This window comes from Ranitomeya variabilis, chromosome 2 (genome assembly GCF_051348905.1).
Source record: "Ranitomeya variabilis isolate aRanVar5 chromosome 2, aRanVar5.hap1, whole genome shotgun sequence".
Taxonomy (NCBI): domain Eukaryota; kingdom Metazoa; phylum Chordata; class Amphibia; order Anura; family Dendrobatidae; genus Ranitomeya; species Ranitomeya variabilis.
The window spans coordinates 874,387,660-874,415,005 of NC_135233.1; the positions used below are offsets into that span (position 1 = coordinate 874,387,660).

The 27,346-nt window shown below is 43.9% G+C and overlaps 1 protein-coding gene and 1 long non-coding RNA gene across 2 annotated transcripts in view; both read right to left on the reverse strand.

Moving 5' to 3' along the window:
• LOC143808068 (putative cation-transporting ATPase 13A5) overlaps window positions 1–18,259 on the reverse strand; it is a 642,074-nt gene extending 623,815 nt beyond the window's left edge. The window contains exon 1 of the mRNA XM_077290325.1: window positions 18,171–18,259. Coding sequence (XP_077146440.1) covers window positions 18,171–18,215 — 45 coding nt within the window. The 5' untranslated portion in view covers window positions 18,216–18,259. The remainder of the gene's footprint in view (window positions 1–18,170) is intronic.
• LOC143809991 (uncharacterized) lies at window positions 10,205–11,001 on the reverse strand. The gene is made up of 3 exons (XR_013222578.1): window positions 10,867–11,001; window positions 10,480–10,672; window positions 10,205–10,320 (listed from the first exon to the last, which is right to left on the reverse strand). It is a non-coding gene; the product is annotated as an uncharacterized LOC143809991 (long non-coding RNA).
• Window positions 18,260–27,346: the final 9,087 nt, after the last annotated feature.

Below are 27,346 nucleotides of genomic sequence, written 5' to 3' on the forward strand. Positions count from 1 at the left end.
ATGACAACAGCACATAAAGTGTTTTTAATCTTCAATATTTGAATGAGGCTTGCAAGCTGTTGCCTTCAATGATCTATGGATGACCCTGCTTGAAATGTTTGGCAGGCTTTGCACTTAGTGCATAGCCTTTGAGTCTAGGAGTACCACTGCATGACAATTTGAACAAAATGTGTCTGAGTCCCTCATTTATGTCTAATACAGGGTGTATCTGAGTGCGTCTTCCATCATATTTGTGCCAGTTCTTGCTTTCTTCATAAATTACACTGAAATTTCCATTTTTTTTTATAAACATTTCAATTGAGGTTTGCTTAAATTCATTTATTTTTTTAAAAATGCTTTTTAAATGTTACCTTATATACAAGTCATTATACAGAACAGGAAATAATGTTTCTTAATATTTTTTCCCTGTAAACTCCAATTTCTCTTTGATTTTGAATGTTTTATTGTCAGTTCTTAAAGTGGAGAAAAAGTGTGACACCGTTGTTCTCAGCAGCAATCTCAGAGTCAGAGATGGTTCCAGATGTCTTCCCCATTCTGTTCTCCATCCATTCAGCTTTTTCCATTCATTTCAACATTTTCACTTCCCCCAGACCTCCTTGTAGAGCCTGCCAAAAAATGTTTGGATTTTCCATTGATTCCCATTATATTCGTTACTAGAAATGAGTATCTGACCATCTGAGCATGAGAAATCGCTCGGTTCAAGTAACAAGCGTCTGAACATTTTAGCGCTCATTCATCCATAGTAGGTACCAAAACATAAAAATCTTCCACATTTCTTCCATGCTAACCCTCCCTTTCGAGCTGGTGCTGGTGTCCCAGCTGCATTGGCAACTTCTTCCTCTCTTCCTTCCTTGTACTTCCACTGAGCCACAATTGTCAGGTGAGGATGCTGTCAGTATTGCGTCTGCCAGCATTCGCTTGTATTCCCACATTTTCTGATCACTAACCAGTGACGGAAGTAAGGATGGCGTGTTGTGCTTGTAGCCACCCTGCTTTGAACATGGTTCCTCATCCTCAAAAACTGGCTGGACAGTTGCATACATGGCCACTGTTGGTACAGTAAACCATCCTCCAAGCCATGTGTGTATGACTTTCCTGCTAATGGTGTTAATGGTCACAGTTCCTCATCCACCTCTTCCTTCTGTACCACCACCTCATCCGTCATCGCCTGAAGCATTTTTTTTCAAAGAAACATAGAAGTGGGATAGTAACAGTGATGGCCATGTTTGTGGAGTACTCGAAGGAGCACAACATGGCACACACTTCCCGAATGAAAGCCCACTCATTGGTCTTGAAGTGGTGTTGTTCCACATAGTGATTAACCCGTGCCTGCTGCAGCTGAAATTCCACTGCAATACTGTGCTGCTGTTCACACAGACTCTCCAGCATATGAAAGGTGGAGTTCCACCTTGTGGGTACATTGCATATGAGGTGAGGAGCAAGAAGGCAGAAGAGAAGCTGCACAGCAGACAGGCAAGCAGCAGCAGGGTGAGAATGCCAAAAGCGCTAATACACTGTCTGCACTTTTTGACTGGATGAGGAGATGGTGGAGGAAGCATTGTAGGAGGAGGAAGCAACATGGACAACGAAAAGGCAAAGGGCAGGTCGAGGTGTTCATTAGCAGCCAAGTTAATTACTAGGGGATGGCATCGGCGTTTAAAAAGCAGCTGACTTAAAAGCTAGGTACCTACCGCGGTGCACAGTAGCAGCCAAGGTAATAGCTAGGGGTCATCCTTTGCCCTTAAAAAGCAGCTGACTTAATGGCTGGGGCCGGCCGTGGTGCACAATAGCAGCCAAGTTAATAGGTAGTGGCCAGCATCAGCACTTAAAGAACAGCTAACTTACTGGCTGAAGGATTTTGTACCCTGCTCCATCTTTTGCAGTATAGTTGGGGCAGCATGACCACCACCTCTTCCTCCAAACTGCCCATGTCACACAGATAGCCTTGACTTTATTATCACACTTCTCCAGTCGGTCCATAACTCTGCTGCCCTACTAATTCAATTCTTTCCTCGCTACTCCTTTGCTTCTCCCCACTGCAAATCCCTTTATTGTCTACCAATTCCACAAATTATCCACTTCAAGATAGTAACACTGACCTACAAAACGGTTCATAATCTGTCTCTGAACTAATCTCCCACAACGTAATCACTGGTCTTCCCAAGATTTCCTTCTCGCCACAATCATACATTCCTCATCCAATCGCCTGAAAGACTACTCCCGAATATCCCCCATCCTGTAGAATTATGTAGCCCTATGTTCGGAACTTTCAAGCAGAACTTGAAACCCCATGTCTTCAGCACAGCTTACAGCTTGCAATAACCCTGCTGCCACATCATCAACACCAATGCTGCTGCAACCGATGAATCAACTGTCTCCTTCATCATTATTCTGCAGAATGTAAGGCTGCAAGGGTAGGGTTCTCTCCCCTCTGTACTTATCTGTCACTACTAGTTTGTTTATTGTAATTTCTCTTTGAGTTTTGTGTTCCTACTTAGGTGCAAGAAGGAGAAATTCAGGAAATAATTTGTGCCCACTGCTATGGGGATATACAGTATAACATTTCCCTTAACATTAAGGGTGAAAGACAACAATGACCTATGGCTGGTGCACTAATGGCAATAATCAGAGATTTAAGTACCAGCATTTACCCAAATTTGTTTGTTAAGTAATGTGCTTAGGCATGTACAAGATGTGTCTAGTGATTACTTTATGTAATGCTGTTTGTAATGTTGCAATGTTTGAAATAATGTTTGAAATACTGTTTGTAACGCTGCTGTAATGCCAAAATTTCCCTCGGGATCAATAAAGTATATCGTATCATATCATATGTAACCCATCCTCATGTACAGCACCATGGAATCAATGGTGCTCTAAAGATAAATATTAATAATAATCCTCCATATGATGTTCCACCCAATTTTCACCCCTACCCTCATTGCCTGTGTAGACACAGCAGAAAGCTGCAGCATTTGGCACCTGTGTTTCATCAGCATCATGTGCTGTGGTGGTCTGCTTACCATGTGCACTAGCCCTCCAACAAGTGGTTGGGCATCAATGCACTCAATCTCTTCCACTTGTGGGTCAGGGCCAGTTGGATAGCACACAGAACCACAGCCAGCAGAGTCATCAAAAAGCAGAAGTGACCACTGCATGACTTGGGGCTCAGACTGCTTGCCTAATTTGCAAGGGGGTGAGGTGTTATGCAGATACCCATGGGCGGCAAATATAAAATTTTCACTTTCAGCAGTAGACTGGATGGAAGACAAAGCAAGAGAACTGAAGGCACTCTCAGCCAACCAATCTAAAACCACCTTATTTGTTTTAACCTCACCATTCATCCAATGGTCTTCATCATTTGGGCAAATAGCAGACACAGAAAAGCAGCGCCTTCTCTCTCCCTGCAGCAGCTACACTACCACCACCAGCAATAAGTCTGCATCTCCTATTTGATGCTGTTTTCATTGTTTTCAACCTAAAAAGTTGCAGAATATTACATGGCCTGAATACAATGTGACAAAGAAGGAAGGAGAAGACAGGGTTTCTCAATGTATCCGCGCTGTCCACACACGATGGAAGTTTTCTTGAAAGCTTTATTGTGCTGACGCATTTCATGGCAATCTGCCACGTCCTCAATCTGCCACTTCCTTTGCCCTGAGGAAGTGGCAGATTGCCACGAAACGCGTCGGCACAATAAAGCTTTCAAGAAAACTTCCATCGTGTGTGGTCACTGCGGATACATTGAGAAACCCGGTCTTCTCCTTCCTTCTTTGTCACATTGATATCCACAGGAGTCTGCAGCAACCACTATTTCTTCTTATATTCTGCAAGGGGTTGTGACTTTTCACAATCTCTAAAGGTGAGTGCACCTACCATGGATTGTCATCCAAATTATCACTTTTATCGCCCTATGTGTGCTCTCTCTCCTTAATTTCATGGCCTGAATACAGAAAGAGAGTGGCCAGCAGAATATTACACTCCCTGTTTTCAGAGTACCCCCAAAAAAATTGATAAAAAACAAAACGCAACAACAGTGTTAGCTACCTCATCTTCCTCCTCTTCTCCCTACCCCGCTATGTCCAGCTCCTCCTCAATCTCTTGTTCTACATTTCCTCAGATTCCTGGTTCAAGATTGTAATATTTTAATTCTAATTCTATTTTTATTCTATGTTATTTTAATTTACCTATCCACATTTGTTTGCAGGGCACTTGTCCTGCTCTTACCCAATTTACGTTCCTTTTGAAGCCCCCTTGTTCTTACTATGACCATTTTACAGCCATTATAAAGCAATGAACTGCTCAACACTACATTTAACCACTTCGAACCATGGACAATTTCTGTTTTTGTGCTTTTGTTTTTTCCTCCCCTTTTCCATGTGCGAGAATTATTTTTTTTTTCTGTCCACATAAATGTATGAGTGCTTATTTTTTGTGGAACAAGTTTTTTTTTTTCTGTTTATGGTGTTTACCAATTTGGTTAACTATTTTTATATTTTAATCAATTGAACCTTTCTGGTTACGGTATTACCACATGTGCATTTTTTTAGTTACTTTATTTTTAATGGTGTAAAAGAGCGATGATTCAAAAATGTTTTTTTTTTAAATTTTTCATAATTTTTAAAAAGCTTCTTTTTTAGTTTTTGCTATATTTGTTAGTTCACTTAATGGAATAGAACCTGCGATCATCTGATTACTTGTTCTATTAAGAGCAATATCATATGTATACAGTAAAAATCACAATCTCCTTTCATGTTAAGCCACAGGTGGGTTTCAAAGGTGCTCCATAATGATAGGCACAGAGGTCTTCAACAGACCACCAGCTCTCATAGCAGCCCATCGGCTCCCCATTATTGTATCACAGGGGCACTGATGGGAGCATAGAATGCAGTGCCCCCATGCCGATACGCTGTTAGAGTTTAGCAATTCCATTCAATAGGTTAACAGTTGCAGCTGGAACCCCAGTCCACCTACAGCTGGTAAGGCACATCCTGACTGTGTGGGTCACAGCTATTACCTGCTGGGTATGAGTTGACAGCTCCATTCACCCTTTATTGACTTGCGCAATACATGTACAGTGGATATTTGTTGTAAAGGGTTAAACTTAACCTATAAAATTGAATTCATTTCATCTCTTGTGAGCATATACTGAACTTGAACACAAGTTTTCCTGTGTTAATCCATGGCAGAAGAGAACTTCCAGTAAGGCTACTTTCACATTAGCATTTTAATCTGCAGCGTTTAATCCGCAAACGCAAGGACACGAAAAACGCATGAAAACGCGTGTAAACGCAGCGTTTTTAAAACGCTTACGGTTACCGCATGCGTCATTACAACGCTGCGTTTACATGCTTTTGCTTGCGTTTTCCATGCGTTTGCGTTTTTTGTGCGCATGTCGCAAAAATTTACCAGAGAAAAAATCTAGATGCAAGAACCAGCCAATGGGACTACAGAGGGCGTGTATTATGTGAAATCTATATATAGACCCTAGGACAGCTGAAATCTTCAGATTTTGCTCCTGTGTCCTGTGACAAGATGGATCTTCACATGGATAGCTATTACTTCAAACTGGATCTGAGCATCAAGATTTTTCTGGCATGTGCGTTTGCTTGGGAGCAACACCGAAACCGGGAAAGACAGAGAAGGACACGGCGTAGGCGGTTTTGGCAACACCCCATTGTAGAACTGCGTGAGAGCCGTGGTGCATATCATACCCTGTATGGTGAGCTCAATGAGAACCCAGAAAAATTCCCGGAATATACCAGGATGTCACAAGACTCTTTCCGGGATTTGCTTGATCGTGTCCAAGGAGCCATCCGGAGACAGGACACACAGCTCCGTAGAGCCATTCCACCAGAGGAACGTCTCCTGGTTACCTTAAGGTACGTAATAATTCTAAACAAAAGCTACCCAAAATTTTTTGCAGGTCTGATGTTTTTTTGCCTATTTTGTAAATTATTTATTCTTACTACAGATTTCTTGCAACTGGAGAGAGCTTGTCATCCCTTCATTTCCAGTACCGCCTTGGGATTTCCACGCTGTCCGGAATTGTTTTTGAAACTTGCCGGGCTTTATGGACCATTCTCCGTGAGGAATTTATACCCATACCCACGGAGGACATGTGGAAAGAAATTGCTGACAAATTTTGGGCTGTTTGTGATTTTCCCAACTGTTTGGGTGCGGTGGATGGGAAGCACATCCGGATTACCAAACCAGCCAGAACGGGATCACAGTTCTTCAACTACAAAAAATATTTTTCAGTAGTTCTTATGGCAATAGCCGATGCGGACTGTCGCTTCATTGCTGTGGACATTGGTGCTTTTGGCCGTGGCAACAATTCACAGACTTTTAAAACCTCTGATATGGGCCGACGTGTTTATGGCAAAAATTTTAATTTCCCACAGCCACAACTACTCCCCTACACTCAAGGCCCACCGCTGCCATTTGTAATGGTTGGGGATGAGGCCTTTCAGATGAGTGAAAATCTCCTGAAGCCCTATTCAAGTCGGGACTTGAACCGCACAAAACGGATCTATAACTACAGACTAACCAGGGAACGCAGAACAGTAGAGTGTGCCTTTGGGATTATGGTGTCCAAATGGCGCATTCTAGCAACTGCAATAAATCTAAAAATGGAGACAGTGGATGAGGTGGTTAAAGCCTGTGTGGTTCTCTACAATTTCATTCTGGCTAGGGAGCGACCCACCATAGAACTTGATGAACCTGTTGCAAACCCTTTGCCTGATTACCGTCATCACCCACTGCGGTCAACAGTTGAAGTAGGCCACATGCGGGACCAATTTGCAGCCTTTTTTGATTCTGACATTGGACGTGTGCCATGGCAGGACAATATGGTGTAAAATGTACTGCTGGTTTCGGGTCTGCAAATTTATGTTTGGAATGTTAATGTTTTTTCTAATAAAATACTTGTGATTTACTTTCTTCACCATGTCTCCTATCTATTTCCTTAACAAACCACTTTGGGTTTTTGGGCTTAGGTTCTTGACGTCATTGAGTGCTGTCTTGTTTCACCATTAGCTATTTGCCGCAGACTGTATAGACGATGTCTGTTATTGTCGCAGTAGTTGTCCAGTACTTAACAGCATTATTTGTAAGCCAAAACCAGGAGTGGTAGTTAAATGCTTTTAGTGGTGCATATGTGTTTATTGAACTTTTCCTCACATAGCTCCACTCCAGGTTTAGGCTTACAAATAGTGCTGTAAAATACAGAGCGAATACTGAGAGTGTGACGGCAGCCTATACCACAAATCTATAGTAATCAAGTCAGGTGTCTGAAATAATGAATTTATGATGCTAATTGCTCTTGAATTCATTTTTCATGACACTTGTCCGGGTGAGTATAGATATGTCATGTATGATGTACATTGACCCTTCACTTTGTGTGAAATATATGTATATGTACCCATAAGATAAAATGGAGGTAATATAATGCATTTCTAAAATCAGCAGGTCAGGGGTCATAAATAATGTTTCTGATAAGACACGACCTGTTGAGTACACTTGTGCTGTGTATTACCACCATTTTGTCTTCTGTGTGCTACCAAAAGTCACGGAGTAAACAGAAAGAACTGTTTTTGGAGAAAATACAAGTGTTTTTTTGGGTGGCAACCTCATATCTCTTAAGCAAACACACACCAAGCTTCAGTGTTCTGTTAATTAAGTACTGTAGGTTGGAGGTGGCCCCCAAGAAAGTGTTTGACGCATTATTTGTTATTGGCGCACGGTGTGTGGTGACGGCGGCGAAATACACAATTAACCAAACCTCATTGGGGCAAAACACAGGTTTATTAAACACAAAAACAAAAAAATTAACTGCGCCTGCTTGGGGTTGAGTGCCGATATTGTGGGGTGTTGAGTTGTGAGGTCTGGCTTACTGTAGCCGACATAGGGGTGGCAGGAGAAGGCGCAATGAAACTGCTGGGGTCAGGATATTCAGGGATAGGGCTAGACACATGAGAGGGCTGAGACACACTGGAAGGGTGAGACAAACCAGACATTACAGACACATTGGGAGGTGAGGGGGGAGGGATAGCTATGGTTTTTTGTTTTTTTTTTGCCTTTCCCCTTCCTTGTTTTGCGCGGGCTCGTTGTCGTGGTGGCAGGGAACGCCAGGGCAGGGTCCGGCAATGGCAGTCTGGTGGTGGTGGCAGGGAACGCCAGGGCAGGGTCCGGCAACGGCAGTCTGGTGGTGGTGCCAGGAAACGCCAGGGCAGGGTCCGGCAACGGCAGTCTGGTGGTGGTGCCAGGAAAAGCCAGGGCAGGGTCCGGCAACGGCTGTCTGGTGGTGGTGCCAGGAAAAGCCAGGGCAGTGTCTGGCAATGGCAGTCTTGTAGTGGTGGCGGGGAATGCCAGGCCAGGGTCCTGCGGCGGCAGCATGCTGGTGGCAGTGGAGGAGGCCCAAGCAGGAGCAGCAGTTGTCATGGTGGTGGCGGTGGGCTGACCCACTGCACTGGGCATGGTGGTGGTGCTATAATACGGTCCGGCAGTGTTTGGAATGGAGGTGGCCGTGCAGTGGTATGCAGCAGATGTCGGCATTGATGTAAAGCGTGACAGTGTGGGCACTGTTGGAAATGCCCCCACTGTCTGCTGAAAATACCGACTCTGCTGCATAGCCTGCACGTAAGCAGCATTGCAGGCCTGCATAACAGTAATCTGGAGCTCAGGACTAAGGTGTTCCGACATGCCCTGTTCTATCTGATTAAAAAAATGATGTGCTGGCCTCTGGAGGTCGGCTTTCACTTGGGCAAGGGCTGTGGTTACCTCCTGGATACGTGTGCTCATATGACTAATGGCAGTATCCAGTCGGTCACCCATCGCCTTGAGTCCCTCATGGAAGACCGAGCTCAAGTGCAAAAACTCGGGCATGAGTGACCTGTCCGCGGCCCTCTGCCGCTGCCGGGAGGAGCCCATAAAAAATTGTCTAGAGGCAGAGGACTGGGGAAGGTAAACACCTGATGGACCAGCTTCCTGGTCTCCAGGTTGTGTGGCAGGCCCACTTGCTGCAGCGCTGGAGGATGGCTGGGACGGGTCCGTGGCTGACTGATGAAGGACCGCTCCAGAACCTGGGCCAACAGTGGAGCTCCAAGTGCTGCGGAAAAAAAAAAAAATATTACAAAACATTTACAAAAAGATAACTCAACAGTTAGATAAACATTCAGATAGGGAAAGCTCACACTAACACTATTTGTAGTGAATTTTACATCAGAATTTGCAAGCCAGGAGTTCAACAGTAGGAATAAAAGTTTCATAAAACAACATGCTATACTTCTGCATGCATCGACCAGTCCTTGGGGATTAAAAAAACTGATGTAAAATATGAAGAGACGATGGAGGCAATACAAGCCATATCTCTATACAAGGTATTGGTAAGCCAAAACCTGGAGAGGAACTATGTGAGGGAAAGTATTCAAAGAACACGTACCCCACTTCTGCATCTATCAACCACTCATGGTTTTGGATTACAAATACTGATGGGAAATACGAATTGACGACAGAGGACATACAAGCCACCTGTATACTCACCAGGACAAGTGTCAGGAAAAATGAATTGAGGAGCCATTGGCATCCTGAATTCATTATTTCTGACACCTACCTTGCTGAGTATAGATCTGTTGTGCAGGCTGCCGTCACACTCTCAGTATTTGCTCAGTATTTCAAATCAGTATTGGTAAGCCAAAAACTGGAGAGGAACTATGTGAGGGAAAGTATTCAAAGAACACGTACCCCACTTCTGCATCTATCAACCACTCATGGTTTTGGATTACAAATACTGATGGGAAATACGAATTGACGACAGAGGACATACAAGCCACCTGTATACTCACCAGGACAAGTGTCAGGAAAAATGAATTGAGGAGCCATTGGCATCCTGAATTCATTTTTTCTGACACCTAACTTGCTGAGTATAGATCTGTTGTGCAGGCTGCCGTCACACTCTCAGTATTTGCTCAGTATTTCAAATCAGTATTGGTAAGCCAAAACCTGGAGAGGAACTATGTGAGGGAAAGTATTCAAAGAACACGTACCCCACTTCTGCATCAATCACTCAAGGTTTTGGATTAAAAATACTGATTTGAAATAATGACAACCAAAAAATTGCATTATACACCATTTTTTCTTTTTCTTTTTTAACCAATATACTTACGTTCTTCGTGCAAGGACCGGTCTCAAAAACGCAAAGGATGCGGTGGTACTTGTATTTGCGTATCCTTGCTGCAGAACCACTTGGAAGCTGGCTCTCTTGGCGCAGGTCCTTGTTGAAGCGGTCCTTCATCGATCTCCAACGTGTTTTCACTTTTGACACTGTTGGCAAAACAAAACATAATAGTTAGGACAATGGTCTTTTGACCATGGTCACACAACTGTATGTGCTGTGAAAAAGTAATGACTTTCTCACATCATACACAGTTATGTGAGCATGGCCAAGGTATTGACTACATCACACTGCATTGCGATACTTACCAAATGCAGAACGGACCCGAGCCGGGGCATTGGCCCAGCCATCCCACAACGCTGCGGCCACCTCATTCCAAAGCCTCCGGATCGTCACATTGTTGGCGTGCAGTGGATCCCGGGTGTCCCACAATGCGACTCGCTCGTGAACCAGGGAGATGAGGTGTTCATTCTCAATTAGGTCCTCATCCTCCTCTGGAACCTAACAACAAAAAGTACATTAATATAGGAGGCGTTCACATACGGAAGACAGAAAACAGAATCAGAGAAATGGCATGAATAAAAAAAAAACACTGGTGCTGAAGCAAAAGGGAAAGAAAGAGAGAAGTAGAAAGAAATGAAGATTCAAGAATTATAAAGTGAGGATACAATACACATTCAGCCAGCTATACTTACACGATGCCGCCGTGTTGCCCGGCCGTGACTACGCTGCTCCTGCCCAGTCTCCTGCCCAGTCTCTTCCGCTGTAGAAGAAGTGGTCTGAAAAAGGGAAAATATACATTGTCATATGTGTAGATGTGACAGTGAATACTTACCAATCTGAGGAGGTGAATACTCACTTTGCTGACATGTTCCCCTTGTGCAGGCCCAGGCGTTTCCTCATCAGAAGAAGAAGACATTCTGATGTGTGCAGAAAGAAAGGAATGACAGAAATTAGGGCACATAGACACAGATTATAGAAAAGAAATGCATTGGATAGGATATACTCACATAGTTCTGAGGCTTGTTTGCTGCTCCAAGGGGCTGTGGGGCGTCTCGTCTGCAAGGCAGTCTGATGAGTAGTGACCTGCAACTGTCCACACCCTCGCTTTATCACCTTGTATGTGGTGGGTGGCTTATCAGTGTCTAGACATGTTTTTCTCAATTGAGACGCATGCGTCGGCAAACGCAAGCAAACGCATGTACTGAAAAACGCATGCGTTTACATAGACTACAATGCGTTTTTTTGGCGCAAACCTTGCGCAATCAGCCGCATACGTTTCCAGGCGGCAAAATGACGCCTCTAAAAATTACTACATGTTGCATTTCCACGCCAAGACGCAGACGGCTAGACGACGCATGCGTCGTCAAACGCGGCAAAACGCGAACATAGAAAAACGCAAGCGTCGATAATGTTAAAGATAGGAATACACAACGCATGCAGATATTTGCGGAAGAAACGCTGCGGACACAACCGCAAATGTGAAAGCGGCCTAAGTTTTGAGTGAAGACACTGCACCATAGTGAGATGGGAACTGCAAATCACTTGACTTAGTGAGACTAGTTTAAAAGGTGTGCTACATATGGATAAATATAATCCACTGTTATAAGAATAGGTTGTACATGCATAATAATATTTGTTATCTTTTGCTGAATTACTAATTATTACAATTAAATGATTATTTGTGTCTGACGGTGGTTCCCTTAAGTATAACAATTGTAATGATGTAATGATTGATTTTAGACTTTGAGGCATATATATTTAACCTGAGAAAGGTGCAATAAATTATAAACCTAACACTATAGGGGCATACTGTCGCATTCCCTGATGGCTCCGCCAAACATGTGATGTGCGTGTTTTAATCACCTCTAATCAGGCTAGGGTTTAATAATAGTAGGTCGACATTCTGGACTGTTTTCCTTACGATACTATATACTGTAGTTCTTTAGTATGCATATAATTAATGCTCCTAGTAATAGATAGAGCAGATCAAGTTCTAATCAAATATCCTTGATAATAGAAAAAAATAGTTTTACTATATAGATAATAAATGTTAAGTTGTAATTGGCTAGTTAGTGGAAGCTTAAAAGGGCATTTTGCCTTTCAGTGTTAGGATACTGGGTTTCGTTTGATTCACATATATGATAGGAATGGCATTTACTAATAGTATTAGTATTAGAAATTCTCCTTTATAAAGTGCTGCTAGGGGGAATTCAGCTGGTTCACCACAGAGGTGATAGTTTTGAGTTGGATGACATTATGAAGTCCAAAAGAACGGAAACCGTAAATGCCATAGTTCGTAAGGGAGGATGGTATGGTGTTATGTTTTATAGGGTAACACTATGTGGAGGTTAGAGTTTATAGAGGGGGGTATTGTGGCAGTTATATTCCTTAAGGGAGAAGGGTGTGATTGTCATAATTCATAAAATGAGATTGTGTTTAGGGCATAGTTCATAGAATGGGATATTCTGGATGTAATATTTTATCGAAAAGGACATTGTGAGGGTCATGAATCATAAGAAGGACAGTGTTTGCGATAATATTTTTTGGAGAGAGCAAATAAATGTATTCAGGGGCATGAGGTAGTGTTTATACAAACAAGACATCAATTGTAAAGTACCTTGTTGTATTGTTTATTTGTGAAATTGGCAGCATATTATCAGTACTATGGCTCCTGTATGGCCTGCAGTCTGATGATGGCAGGTAAAAAAAAACTCCCTGTAAGTTGTAAATTAACTGTCTTGAGATTGCAATGTATTGCTTTGCTAAGGTTGGTGCTATATTCATGTGCTTATGGTGAATCTGGTGCTGTATTTTTCTACTGATAGTAGCTCTTGGGCTGTTTTCTTATAACAATAATGGATCTGGTACTGTATTCCAGTATTAATGGAAGTTCCAGTAATGTAGTCATGTACCGGTAGTTTCAGCACTGTATTCATGTACTGATGATGGTTCTGGAAATGTACATGTACTTATGGTGGTTTTGGTGCTGTATTTATGAATTGATGATGATTTCAGGGATGTATTCATGTACTGATGTTCGTCCTGGTGATGTTTTCATGTACTGATGGTAGTTTCAGTGATGTATTCATGTACTTATGATGGTCCCGGCAATGTATTCATGTATTGATGTTTGTTCTGGTGCTGTATAAATGTACTGATGATGGTTCTGATTCTGTATAAATGTAACAATCCACAACTCGTGGGCAGCTCATATGTGTGTAAACTTTGTAACCTTCTGACATATTTGCAGTACACCCCTACATTATCCGCAATCAAACATGTATCACTGTGTATTATCTGTGGTTTTAAATAGGATTGTAGGGAAAATCTACTACATTATCAGTTCTCAAAAAGGTATCACTTTGTGCTATGCATAGTATTATATAGGCCTCCAGATGACATCTACCACATTACATGCAGAAAAATGTTTAATTTTTGTTACCATTTCTTTTATTTTTTGTGAATGCAACTAGGTGTGGTATTCAGAAAGGTGTGAATTCCACACATGAATTCCACAATCTTATTAGTGGAGCTGGTGTAGCTGTTGATGGAAGAACAGGTGACCAAAGTTGTTGATCACACAATACAATTAAAAAACAGCTTTACCATGCATAATTGTATTGCACTCATGGAGTGGTTTTGTTACATGTAGAAAACCTTTTCAATCCCAAAGGCAAACATGCTTAAAGAATATCCCTGTGGTTCTTGATTATTTGGCTCTCTTGCTGATCTGATAGCTGTGACACAGAAGCTCCACCATTCCTCACAAATAACCAGCCATTGCTACAGATGAGTGGATCAGAGCATGTGTTGTGACTGTCTCACAGCTGCGACACATGCAGCTGCGGTACTGAACAGCTGATTATCGGGAGCGCCTCAAGTATCTAAGTCCCCAATGCAGCTGTTCGGTAAGCGCTGTAGCTGTTCGCATACCTCCCAACTTTTGAAGATGGGAAAGAGGGACAAATTTTAGGCCATGCCTCTGACCACACCCATTCATAACTAGCCACACCCATATCCACGTCCCAACCACACCCATTTAGCACTGCTGATCACACTGTTTCATAAAGAATAATTATAAACAAAAAAATATGGCCACACAGTGCTTCATACTGTATAATGGCCCACATGATGCTCCATACTGTATAATGGCCACACATGATGCTCCATACTGTATAATGGCCCCACATGATGCTCCATACTGTATAATGGCCGCACATGATGCTCAATACTGTATAATGGCCGCACATGATGCTCCATACTGTATAATGACCGCACATGATGCTCCATACTGTATAATGACCGCACATGATGCTCCATACTGTATAAAGGCCACACATGATGCTCTATACTGTATAAAGGCCACACAGGATGCTCAATACTGTATAATGGCCACACATGATGCTCCATACTGTATAATGGCCGCACATGATGCTCCATACTGTATAATGACCGCACATGATGCTCCATACTGTATAATGGCCGTACATGATGCTCCATACTGTATAATGACCGCACATGATGCTCCAACTGTATAATGGCCACACATGATGCTCCATACTGTATAATGGCCACACATGATGCTCCATACTGTATAAGGGCCACACATGATGCTCCATACTGTATAATGGCCCCACATGATGCTCCATACTGTATAATGGCCCCACATGATGCTCCATACTGTATAATGGCCTCACATGATGCTCCATACTGTACAATGGCCCCAGATGATACTCCATACTGTATAATGGCCCCACATGAAGCTCCATACTGTATAATGGCCATACAGTGCTCCATACTGTATAATGGCCACACATGATGCTCCATACTGTATAATGGCCACACATGATGCTCCATACTGTATAATGGCCACACATGATGCTCCATACTGTATAATGACCGCACATGATGCTCCATACTGTATAATGGCCACACATGATGCTCCATACTGTATAATGGCCGCACATGATGCTCCATACTGTATAATGACCGCACATGATGCTCCATACTGTATAATGGCCGTACATGATGCTCCATACTGTATAATGACCGCACATGATGCTCCATACTGTATAATGGCCACACATGATGCTCCATACTGTATAATGGCCACACATGATGCTCCATACTGTATAAGGGCCACACATGATGCTCCATACTGTATAATGGCCCCACATGATGCTCCATACTGTATAATGGCCCCACATGATGCTCCATACTGTATAATGGCCTCACATGATGCTCCATACTGCATAATGGCCTCACATGATGCTCCATACTGTACAATGGCCCCAGATGATACTCCATACTGTATAATGGCCCCACATGAAGCTCCATACTGTATAATGGCCATACAGTGCTCCATACTGTATAATGGCCACACATGATGCTCCATACTGTATAATGGCCACACATGATGCTCCATACTGTATAATGGCCACACATGATGCTCCATACTGTATAATGACCGCACATGATGCTCCATACTGTATAATGACCGCACATGATGCTCCATACTGTATAATAACCACACATGATACTTCATACCGTATAATGGCCACACATAGCTACTCCGACACACACGGCTGCGCTTCGTACACACGCGCTCCGCTCCATACACCTCGTACACATTTAGCTCCGCTCCATACACCTCATACACACACGGCTCCGCTCCGTACACCTCGTACACATACGGCTCCGCTCCCTACACCTCGTACACACACACGCTCCGCTCCGTACACCTCGTACACACACGCGCTCCGCTCCATACACCTCGTACACACACACGCTCCGCTCTGTACACCTCGTACACACACGCGCTCCGCTCCGTACACCTCGTTCACACATGGCTCCTCTCCATACACCTCGTACACATTCTGCTCCACTCCGTACACCTCGTACACATTCTGCTGCACTCCGTACACCTCGTACACATTCTGCTCCGCTCCGTACACCTTGTACACACACGGCTCCGCTCAATACACCTCATACACACATGGCTCCGCTCCGTACACCTCGTGTACACACACGCGCTCCGCTCCATATACCTTGTACACACTCGGGTCCACTACATCCACACTGTACACCTCCTGACCCCACACACGACAGCTTACCTCATCCAGCGCCATGGCAAGTTGGCAACCAGCAAGCTAAGTCCCGATCATGTGACCCCTGACTCCTCCCCCTTGTGACCTCATCACAGGTCCTGTGGCCACGAAGCAGCCAATATGTGCTGTGCTGTGCTCAGGCAGCTCTGCGGGTGCAGGGAAGAGGCTGACCGCAGTGACCGCTTGATATTGCAGCACACCTCCCAACCACTGCGGGACAACTAATGTCCTGCCCGGGATCACGGGGCTGACTGTCAAAATCAGGACAGTCCCGCTGTATCCGTGACGGTTGGGAGGTATGGCTATTCGGATAAGGAGTTATCCGAAGCTATTTGCTCATCCTTATTCACAATACCATTCACCTCTCCAGCTCCTTTGATCCTTACTGTCACCCGTTAGATCATCATCATATTTTTGGATCACATTAGGCTGCAACCTTTGAGGGCACATATGCAGAACTCTCCTAGGGCTATCAAACCCTGAAATCTCAGACTAGTGCAAACTAGCGATCTGAAGATGCGACAAGGACCAGACAGGGGGCAATAAGGAGTGGAGGTTAGATGTGAGCGGTAAGTTTATTATAATGGTTTTCTTTTCTTATTAACATTTTGACAGTCTTTTAAAGCTCAGAAAATTCTGCTGAATCTATGAGGAAGCAAATTACAGAAAAAAATCTGCCTTTTGGCAAATACAAATTTTTGTAACATTCAAATAAAATTCAATTCCATTTAAATGTATTCTCTATTCTCTAGTGATTGCCAAAGTCTACTGAAGCATAGGTGCTGAGCACTGTGTATCCAGCAAAAGAAAAGACAAATGTGTCAGTAACCACTTCTGTCTTCTCCGCAGAATCCCCACTTATGTCTGACAGCCAGGAATGGTTTGAGAATAACATGGAATTAAAGCCCACCACCAAGCACAAGAGATTTAGGGCACTTATCAACTATCAAATTAAGACACCTAATATCTTTTCACCTAGAAATTTTCATTAGGGTCTATGTTGTTCTACAATTCCATTAGACAATGTAAATCAGGCAGAAAGAACTGTCAGTGCATATTAGTTTTTCTTAAGAAGAAGGACTCAAGGCCCCGTCACACTTAGCGACGCTAAAGCGATCCCGACAACGATACGACCTGTCAGGGATCGTTGCTGCGTCGCTATGTGGTCGCTGGTGAGATGTCAAACAGTGAGATCTTCCCAACGATCGCTGCTGCGATCTCGCTGTTTGACATCTCACCAGCGACCTGTAGCGACCTGTACAACGATGTCACATGGGAGCTATTATGACGATTCAGTGTCTGAGTCGTCAACGAGGTCATTGGTAAGGTGTCAAACACAGCGATGTGTGCTACCCAGCGGGACCTCAACGATCAAAAAAAGGTCCAGGCCATTCCGACACGACCAGCGATCTCACAGCAGGGGCCTGGTCGCTGCTACGTGTCACACATAGCGAGATCGTTACTGAGGTCGCTGTTGCGTCACAAAACTTGTGACTCAGCAGCGATCTCGCTTAGTGAGACGGGGGCTTCAGTTTATAGCCTGTATACTATGACATGTGACCAGTTCAAACAATCATGAACAAAAAGGGTAAGAAACTAATCTAATTGGGTTATTCATATACTGCTGTAATCAGATTAGCACATTAGAATTCATAAAACAGTACTGTACCACCTATTACTCACTGGACTTTAGCTTATTGATACATGCACAGCAAGAATTTATAGAACGAAGAAAAAATACTTAAAGTCTCTATGATTTAATTCTATGTACAGTAATAAGTGAAAGCACAGGTGACATATCACTGTAACTCAAGACAAAAATACACAAGTACATACAACATGCATTACAATATAATCATTATGTACGTAATAAAAGAAAGTTTTCTTACCATTTCATTTTCCTGCCCCTCATTGAGTATGCTGCGTGTGGCCATTGAAGTGTATGCTGAAGTTCCTCTCCTCCAATACAACTACTGAGGGTTTGTCACTTGTTCAACAGTATGAAGTTTCTTAGTGCACACCCTCTCTTTTCATCTCTTTGAGCTCCACCTTGAGATTGTAACTCAGGTTTTTCAGGGTTGATTGTGAAAAACTCTTAAGTGTTTAGGAGAAAATGGTCTAGCACAAAGGAATTTTACTGCAAAATACATAAATCTAAAAAAGGTATATACATACTCACCATACAACTATTTCCGTGTTTCTAAAATAATTCAATAGCACAAATAGGACTTGTTATTTCACTGATTCAATGGTAAAACTTGTTAGTGTAAAAGCATTTGTTCACGGGTTTACCTTAATACAGAGGAACCAGGAGACCGCAGCGTCTGATTTCTCCTACTCCTGCACTGATTAGAAGCATTTTACCTTTATATTAAATGGTGTAAATTTCTTTTAGCAGTGCACGGGATAATCTGCTCAGTTGAGAGCTCCTAGAAGCTTTCCTGCATTAAGGCTCATAGCTGTGCACTGTTAGCCACTACTATCTCATAGGCTATGTGCACACGATGCGGATTTGCTGCGGATCCGCAGCGGATTTTTCCGCGCAGAAACGCTGCAGATCTGCACTGTGATTTACAGTACAATGTAAATTAATGGGTAAAAAAAAGCGTATTCACCATCAGAAGTAATGCAGAGAGCAGGGTGAGCTAGGGTACCCCTAGCCTGATGGACAGGGAAGAACCCCCTGGTCCCGGAACACCCGACAACAGAGCCATGACAATTTGCACATGAGGTATTACTACTGTCATATATATAGACAGTTTAGAACTAGAATAGAACTAGTAGCTCAAATCTTCAAAAAAGCTGGAAAAGTTGGCGCAAATCCTCTAGTGTATTTTAGAATACACTTAAATTTTGCGCTATTTTTTGCTCATTAGGTAAAATGGTTTAAACGCCAGACATGATTTAGTTACACAGTACTGAGTCTACTTTTTACAAACAAACTTTCTTTTAGAATTTATACATACATTGATATTGTTTATTGACACTTTGTTTTTGTTTCATTGTTACACCTGTTTTTTAATCACCTTTAAATGTTCTACTTAGCATATATGTAAGTTACTTTGGGAATTAACCAACTGGAAACTTTTGAAATGCTATACATTCTGCAACACAATGTCTTCTGGTCAGATCATGACTAAGGGTACCGTCTAGTGTTGAGCATTCCGATACCGCAAGTATCGGGTATCGGCCGATACTTGCGGGTATCGGAATTCCGATACCGAGATCCGATACTTTTGTGGTATCGGGTATCGGTATCGAAACAACATTAATGTGTAAAATTAAGAATTAAAATAAAAAATATTGCTATACTCACCTCTCCGACGCAGCCTGGACCTCACCGAGGGAACCGGCAGCGTTCTTTGCTTAAAATGCGCGCTTTTACTTCCTCCCGTGACGTCACGGCTTGTGATTGGTCGCGTGCCGCCCATGTGGCCGCGACGCGACCAATCACAGCAAGCCGTGACGTAATTTTCAGGTCCTCGATGCCTAATTCTAGGCATTCAGGAATTTAAAATTACGTTCCGGCTTGTGATTGGTCGCGTCGCGGTCACATGGGCGACGCGACCAATCACAAGCCGTGACGTCACGGGAGGCAGGAGACGCGCGCATTTTTAAAATTACGTCACGGCTTGTGATTGGTTGCGTGCCGCCCATGTGACCGCGACGCGGCCAATCACAGCAAGCCGTGACGTAATTTCAGGTCCTCAATGCAGAAATAGGTATCAGGACCTGAAATTACGTCACGGCTTGCTGTGATTGGTCGCGTCGCGGTCACATGGGCGGCACGCAACCAATCACAAGCCGTGACGTAATTTTAAAAATGCGCGCGTCTCCTGCCTCCCGTGACGTCACGGCTTGTGATTGGTCGCGTCGCCCATGTGACCGCGACGCGACCAATCACAAGCCGGAACGTAATTTTAAATTCCTGAATGCCTAGAATTAGGCATTGAGGACCTGAAAATTACGTCACGGCTTGCTGTGATTGGTCGCGTCGCGGCCACATGGGCGGCCCGCGACCAATCACAAGCCATGACGTCACGGGAGGAAGTAAAAGCGCGCATTTTAAGCAAAGAACGCTGCCGGTTCCCTTGGTAAGGTCCAGGCTGCGTTGGAGAGGTGAGTATAGCAATATTTTTTATTTTAATTCTTTATTTTACACATTAATATGGATCCCAGGGCCTGAAGGAGAGTTTCCTCTCCTTCAGACCCTGGGAACCATCAGGAATACCGTCCGATACTTGAGTCCCATTGACTTGTATTGGTATCGGGTATCGGTATCGGATTAGATCCGATACTTTGCCGGTATCGGCCGATACTTTCCGATACCGATACTTTCAAGTATCGGACGGTATCGCTCAACACTAGTACCGTCACATTAAGCGACACTGCAGCGATATAGACAACGATCCCGATCGCTGCAGCATCGCTGTGTGGTCGCTGGAGAGCTGTCACACAGACAGCTCTCCAGCGACCAACTATGCGAAGTCCCCTGGTAACCAGGGTAAACATCGGGTTACTAAGCGCAGGGCCGCGCTTAGTAACCCGATGTTTACCCTGGTTACCAGCGTAAACGTAAAAAAAACCAAACACTACATACTTACATTCCGGTGTCTGTCCCCCGGCGCTGTGCTTCTCTGCACTGTGTAAGCGCCAGCCGGAAAGCACAGCGGTGACGTCACCGCTGTGCTCTGCTTTATGGCCGGCCGGCGCTTACACAGTGCAGAGAAGCACAGCGCCGGGGGACAGACACCGGAATGTAAGTATGTAGTGTTTGTTTTTTTTTACATTTACACTGGTAACCAGGGTAAACATCGGGTTACTAAGCACGGCCCTGCGCTTAGTAACCCGATGTTTACCCTGGTTACCAGTGAAGACATCGCTGAATCGGCGTCACACACGCTGATTCAGCGATGTCTACGGGAGATCCAGCGACAAAATAAAGTTCTGGCCTTTCTGCTCCGACCAACGATATCACAGCAGGATCCTGATCGCTGCTGCCTGTCAAACTCAACGATATCGCTAGCCAGGACGCTGCAACGTCACGGATCGCTAGCGATATTGTTCAGTGTGAAGGTACCTTAAAGGCCCCGTCTCACATAGCGATTTACCAACGATCACGACCAGCGATACTACCTGGCCGTGATCGTTGGTAAGTCGTTGTGTGGTCGCTGGGGAGCTGTCACACAGACAGCTCTCCAGCGACTAACGATCAGGGGAACGACTTCGGCATCGTTGAAACTGTCTTCAACGATGCCGAAGTCCCCCTGCAGCACCCGGGTAACCAGGGTAAACATCGGGTTACTAAGCGCAGGGCCGCGCTTAGTAACCCGATGTTTACCCTGGTTACCAAAAAAAACAAACAGTACATACTCGCCTTTCGGTGTCCGTCAGGTCCCTTGCCTTCTGCTTCCTGCTCTGACTGAGCCGCCGTACAGTGAGAGCAGAGCGCAGCGGTGACGTCACTGCTGTGCTGCGCTCTCACTGTACGGCGGCACTCAGAGCAGGAAGCAGACGCCGGGGGACGTTACGGACACCGGAATGTAAGTATGTACTGTTTGTTTTTTTTTACATTTACGCTGGTAACCAGGGTAAACATCGGGTTACTAAGCGCGGCCCTGCGCTTAGTAACCCAATGTTTACCCTGGTTACCAGTGAAGACATCGCTGGATCGGTGTCACACACACCGATTCAGCGATGTCAGCGGGACCTCAATGACCAAAAAAAGGTCCAGGCCATTCCGACACGACCAGCGATCTCGCAGCAGGGGCCTGATCGCTGGTACATGTCACATATAGCGAGATCGCTACTGAGGTCGCTGCTGCGTCACAAAACTAGTGACTCAGCAGCGATCTCGCTAGCGATCTCGCTATGTGAGACGGGGCCTTAAGATGCAAGTCGAAACGCGTTGATTTTTCCCTTCAAGTGTGATAAGTGCTGGACACAGTGTGTTAGCATATTTTTTTTATTTATCTGGAAAAAAAGTTACTTTTTAGCAACCTCCGCCCTTTGCTGGAGTTTTTTTCCTTTTGGATGATTTTTTGCCCATTAGATGGCTAGTCTTGTCCTGGGCTAGACCCAGTATATTCACCGTATATGTGGCTATTCAATACCTCCTCACTTTGCCATCTCCTAATCCCTCTGCTTTTTAAAAGAAGGAGTGGTGATAGTGTGCCTGTGTCATATTACGGCACCGTTGTGCTGTATCTGGGAATTAAGATATACTCCCTGAACCTGTGACTTGCATACATCACTTTGTTTTGCTCCAGGAGGTGAGATATACTCCAATCCCTGGACTCTTCATATGCACGGGTCATTTCCAGCACATACCACTGGGGAGGATTGCTAAAAAAGATCGCTGATGATTAGTGTTGAGCATTCCGATACCGCAAGTATCGGGTATCGGCCGATATTTGCTGTATCGGAATTCCGATACCGAGATCCGATACTTTTGTGATATCGGGAATCGGTATCGGGATCGATATTAATGTGTAAAATAAAGAATAAAAATAAAAAATATTGATATACTCACCTCTCCGACGCAGCCTGGACCTTACCGATGTAACTGGCAGCTTCCGTTCCTAAGAATGAGCGCTTGAAAGACCTTAGATGACGTCGCGGCTTGTGATTGGTCGCGTGGCGGTCACGTGACCGCTCACGTGACCAATCACAGGCCGCGACGTCATCTAAGGTCTTTCAAGCGCTCATTCTTAGGAACGGAAGCTGCCGGTTACATCGGTAAGGTCCAGGCTGCGTCGGAGAGGTGAGTATATCAATATTTTTTATTTTTATTCTTTATTTTACACATTAATATGGATCCCAGGGCCTGAAGGAGAGTTTCCTCTCCTTCAAACCCTGGGAACCATACAGGATACCTTCCGATACTTGGTGTCCCATTGACTTGTATTGGTATCGGGTATCGGCGATATCCGATACTTTTTGGGTATCGGCCGATACTATCCGATACCGATACTTTCAAGTATCGGACGGTATCGCTCAACAGTCAACACTACTGATGATGCTTCGGTCTTTCTAGGGGCATCATTAATTTATCAAGGATGGCTTAATTGGCTCATACTGTCATTGTAATAGGATAAGCTTCAACCTTTTTCCCATGATACTACTAGATAAAAGTATTGAACAATAGCAGGGATTTGGGGGTGCAGAGGATTCAGTAGTTTAGCAACCAACTACATCAACAAAATTAACTCTATAAATCTGAGTTCTCCACAGGGTGATCCTCATCTCTGGGAAAAATCAACAAAATAGAGGCATATTCAGAGGGCAAAAAGAAGAATATGTGTTGATACTTCAATAAACTCCTTTGATGGCTAGTTACATTTTAATGGTGTCAGGACTAAACAAATTAGCAGATGGTGAGGGATGGGGACGGGGTTTATTGAAGATGATAATGAGCATTTGTCTGGATTTCCCTACATGTCCTCAACTATACTGGAACCTCCTTTGCTACAGGGGTTGACACTCTGCAAAACCTTAGCAATGGCACCCCCACTCTTTCTATCTTACCAGGGTAAACCCTACTCTTAAAAATAGCAGGTAACTGTTAATTGTTCATTTAAACCAGATGGTCTAGTTCTTTAATTAAAAATCTAACTGGCTTCCTGTTGTAATATTTTTTTCTCCCATTCCCCCCTCTAGGTAGTCTCTCAACTTGATCTAAATTTGATCGATAAACTACATCCTCCATATTTATGTGCCTGAATTCAGGTAAGATTATTTTATTAGCAATATTATTATTAGATGTTTCACCTACTGTTTGTACTCTAGGCCACAACAACATGTATACCTTACATATATTGATATGGTTTTTTGCACGTTATATTGTTTTCGGGGTGCAGTAGGGCCCAAATGGTTCTGTAAACTGTGGCCTCTGTTCACACAGGATGCATTATAGTTAGCACTGGGCAGCCCGCCATAGGGCATCATTAATAGGCTTAGAACCAGATGCTCTGAATTCCTTGTGTGAGCATTGCCACATACAGAGTATATTTTTTTGCACTGGTGTGCCACACGGCCAATCCCTGATTGAAGGCTGGCTGTCTCATTTGGTATTGCACCTGTGCAGTTGCCATTTTACTTGGGTCCGTTGCACCCTGATAGTGCAATTGTATTGAGGCCCAGTTAGGTAAGCATCTCTGCCTGTTTTTTGTTTTTATCTTGAATATTGGAGGATTTTTCCTCTTTTTGTGGTATTCATGTTAGAGTAGGACTGGCAAACGTAAGGACCCTTGACGCGGGTTGCCAGCTTACATATTATGGCCAGAATATCAACCAATACCTTACATAAATTGATATGTTTTTTGCATGTTATTTTTTTTGGGGGTGCAGTTGGGCCCAAATGGTTCTGCAAACTTTGGCCTCTGTTCACACAGAATGCATCATAGTTAGCACTAGGCAGCCCGCCATAGCGCGTCATTAATAGGCTGAGAACCAGATGCTCTGCATTCCTTGTGTGAACATTGCCACATACAGAGCATATTTTTTTGTATTAGTGTGCCACACGGCCAATCCCTGATTGAAGATTGGCTCCCTCATTTGGTATTATTGCACCTGTGCATTTGCCATTTTACTTGGGTCTGCTGCACCCTGTTAGTGCAATTGTATTGAGGCCTAGTTAAACAGGTACGCATCTCTGACTCTTTTTTGTTTTTTCTTGAATATTGGCGGATTTTTTCCTCTTTTTGTGGTTTTCATGTTAGGGTAGGACTGGCAAACATATTATGGCCAGAATATCAACCAATACCTTACATATATTGATATTTTTTGGCACGTTATATATTTTTTTCAGGGTGCAGTTGGGCCCAAATGGTTCTGTAAACTGTGGTCTCTGTTCACACAGGATGCATTATAGTTAGCACTGGGCAGCCCGCCATAGGGCATCAATAATAGGCTGAGAACCAGAAGCTCTGCATTCCTTGTGTGAACACGCCACATACAGAGTACATTTTTTTGCACCCTGTTAGTTCAACTATATTGAGGCCCAGTTAGACAGGTAAGCATCTCTGCCTGTTTTTTGGTTTTAACATGTAAAACATGTGGCTTTATAGATTACGTTTTTTGTTCTTTGGTTGATGAATGAGGGACCACCCTTTTATCTGAGGGAAAGTAGCCAAAGAGTCCCCAATAGTTTTGTCCATTTGGAAAATGTACCAGTGTTTTTGTAAAATGGCTCTTACCTCCTGAGCTCTATTAGTAAAAGCCATAATGATTCTGAATTTTGTTTCATCCTCTGTCTTTTTTTGGGGTGGAGGAAAGTAGTTGAGTTCTATCTCTTTTTACTGTCTCTCTATAGCCCCTCTCTGATATTTTGGGATATTTTGGATATCTTCTCTTGATTTTCCTCAGGTCCCGTGCTTGTTGTCTAAAGGTTTTAGCATCAGTCTCAAATGTGAAATGGAGGCCTATATCATTAATATTTAATTTATTGATGAAACTGGCGAATTGTATCATATTACATTTCCAGATCACAAAAATGTTGTCTATGTAAGGGGCCGAAAGGACAATCTTTTCACCATGAAGAGTGACCAAAAACTACAATTTCTTCCTATCATCTCAGGAGCAGATTAGCATAGGTAGGAACACAAGGGCTTCCCATCGCTATGCCCCTGAAATGTTGGAAGTACTTACTATCAAAAAGAAAAACATTTTATTGTGAGGCAATAAAATTTAAGTGTTCAAACCATTTTATTCTCCGCGCAAACAAATGGAAATCCTTTCTTCACTCAAAGGCATTAAAATCTATTGTGGGCATAAAAGATATGCCTTTACTTAGAACATTAATTTTGACTAGTAAATTGTCTAGGGGAGAAGTACACAATCGGTGTGACTCAAGTGGACCTTGAAAGGTTGTAAGACTCGATCAAATTCTTAAGGGGTATGTCTGTGTAAGCAGGTAGCGGGATGCAGTGATGGACAGAAAGCAGATTAAGGGTTAACAAGGGGTTTAATAATCAATAGTTACTCCTCGCAGAGAGATATGTACACAAGGAGCAAGGTTATACCTAATGCAGAGAGAACTAAGAGGGGGAAAGGTTTTTAATGAACAGGGGAGAATAATGCATATAATACTCTTAACACTTTGGGCATCAGCCACGGATGTGTTCCTGCCCGTGACTGAGTATGTTTAGATTACGTGACAAAAAGGGATCTGTCACAATTCTGTGAAAAAATGGGGGAAACGTCCCTGGTGTTATCGGTGTCCTCCTGTGGTCCTGATTATGGCTGTGTCCTCTGGTGGTCCTGGCAGTGGCGATGTCCTCTTGTGAACCTGGCGATGATGGTGATAGTCTGTGGTATTATCATGGGCACTGGCCCCAACGGATGAAGGGAGGAAGGAGGAAGTCTCTCCCTCAGCGGTGAGAGTCCCTACACTGCCGGACCCTGTAACACTGTCCCGACACACTCCACAATGGCCAGCTCGGCCCGCTGTGCTGTACTGATGAGCACCTGTATCCTGTACACAGACCTTGCCTCTCACAGTCAGTACTCCCGGCCAGGGTGGTATTGTCAACTTCGTCAGCTAAGTAAGCAGTCTCTTAACGGTCCGTAAGCGGGGACAGCGGTGTTAGCGAGGACAGCATTATCTGTGGTGTCTCAGCGGGACCCCGTCGGTTGGTTCCTGTCAGCACGTCCTGTCATTGGCTCCAGTCAGCGCCGCCCGTCGCCTCACAGCTGATCTTCTCTGACACGACTCTCCTGCGCGCGCCATTCCCACCTGAACTGTTAGAATTTCTGCACGCGCATTAACTGTCTGCTTAGCTAAGCCCCTTATCTCGAGCACAGGGACACCCCCAAGCTCTCCCCCCTGTATCCTAGGTGACAGACCCGACGGTTCCGGACCCGTTATGATGAGGCAAACCTGGTTAGCTTCTCCCACTTACATCTGTTCTAAAAAATATGTTATCTGAGATGGATAACTATCAATGGTTCTAAACCATCATCCTCCCAAGCCCCTCTGTCTTCCTTGCTGGGTCCTGGTTCAACCTTCTTGATCATAGACCTTAGTGTCTGTGGAGGATAGATAAGCTTTGATATTTTTTACTAT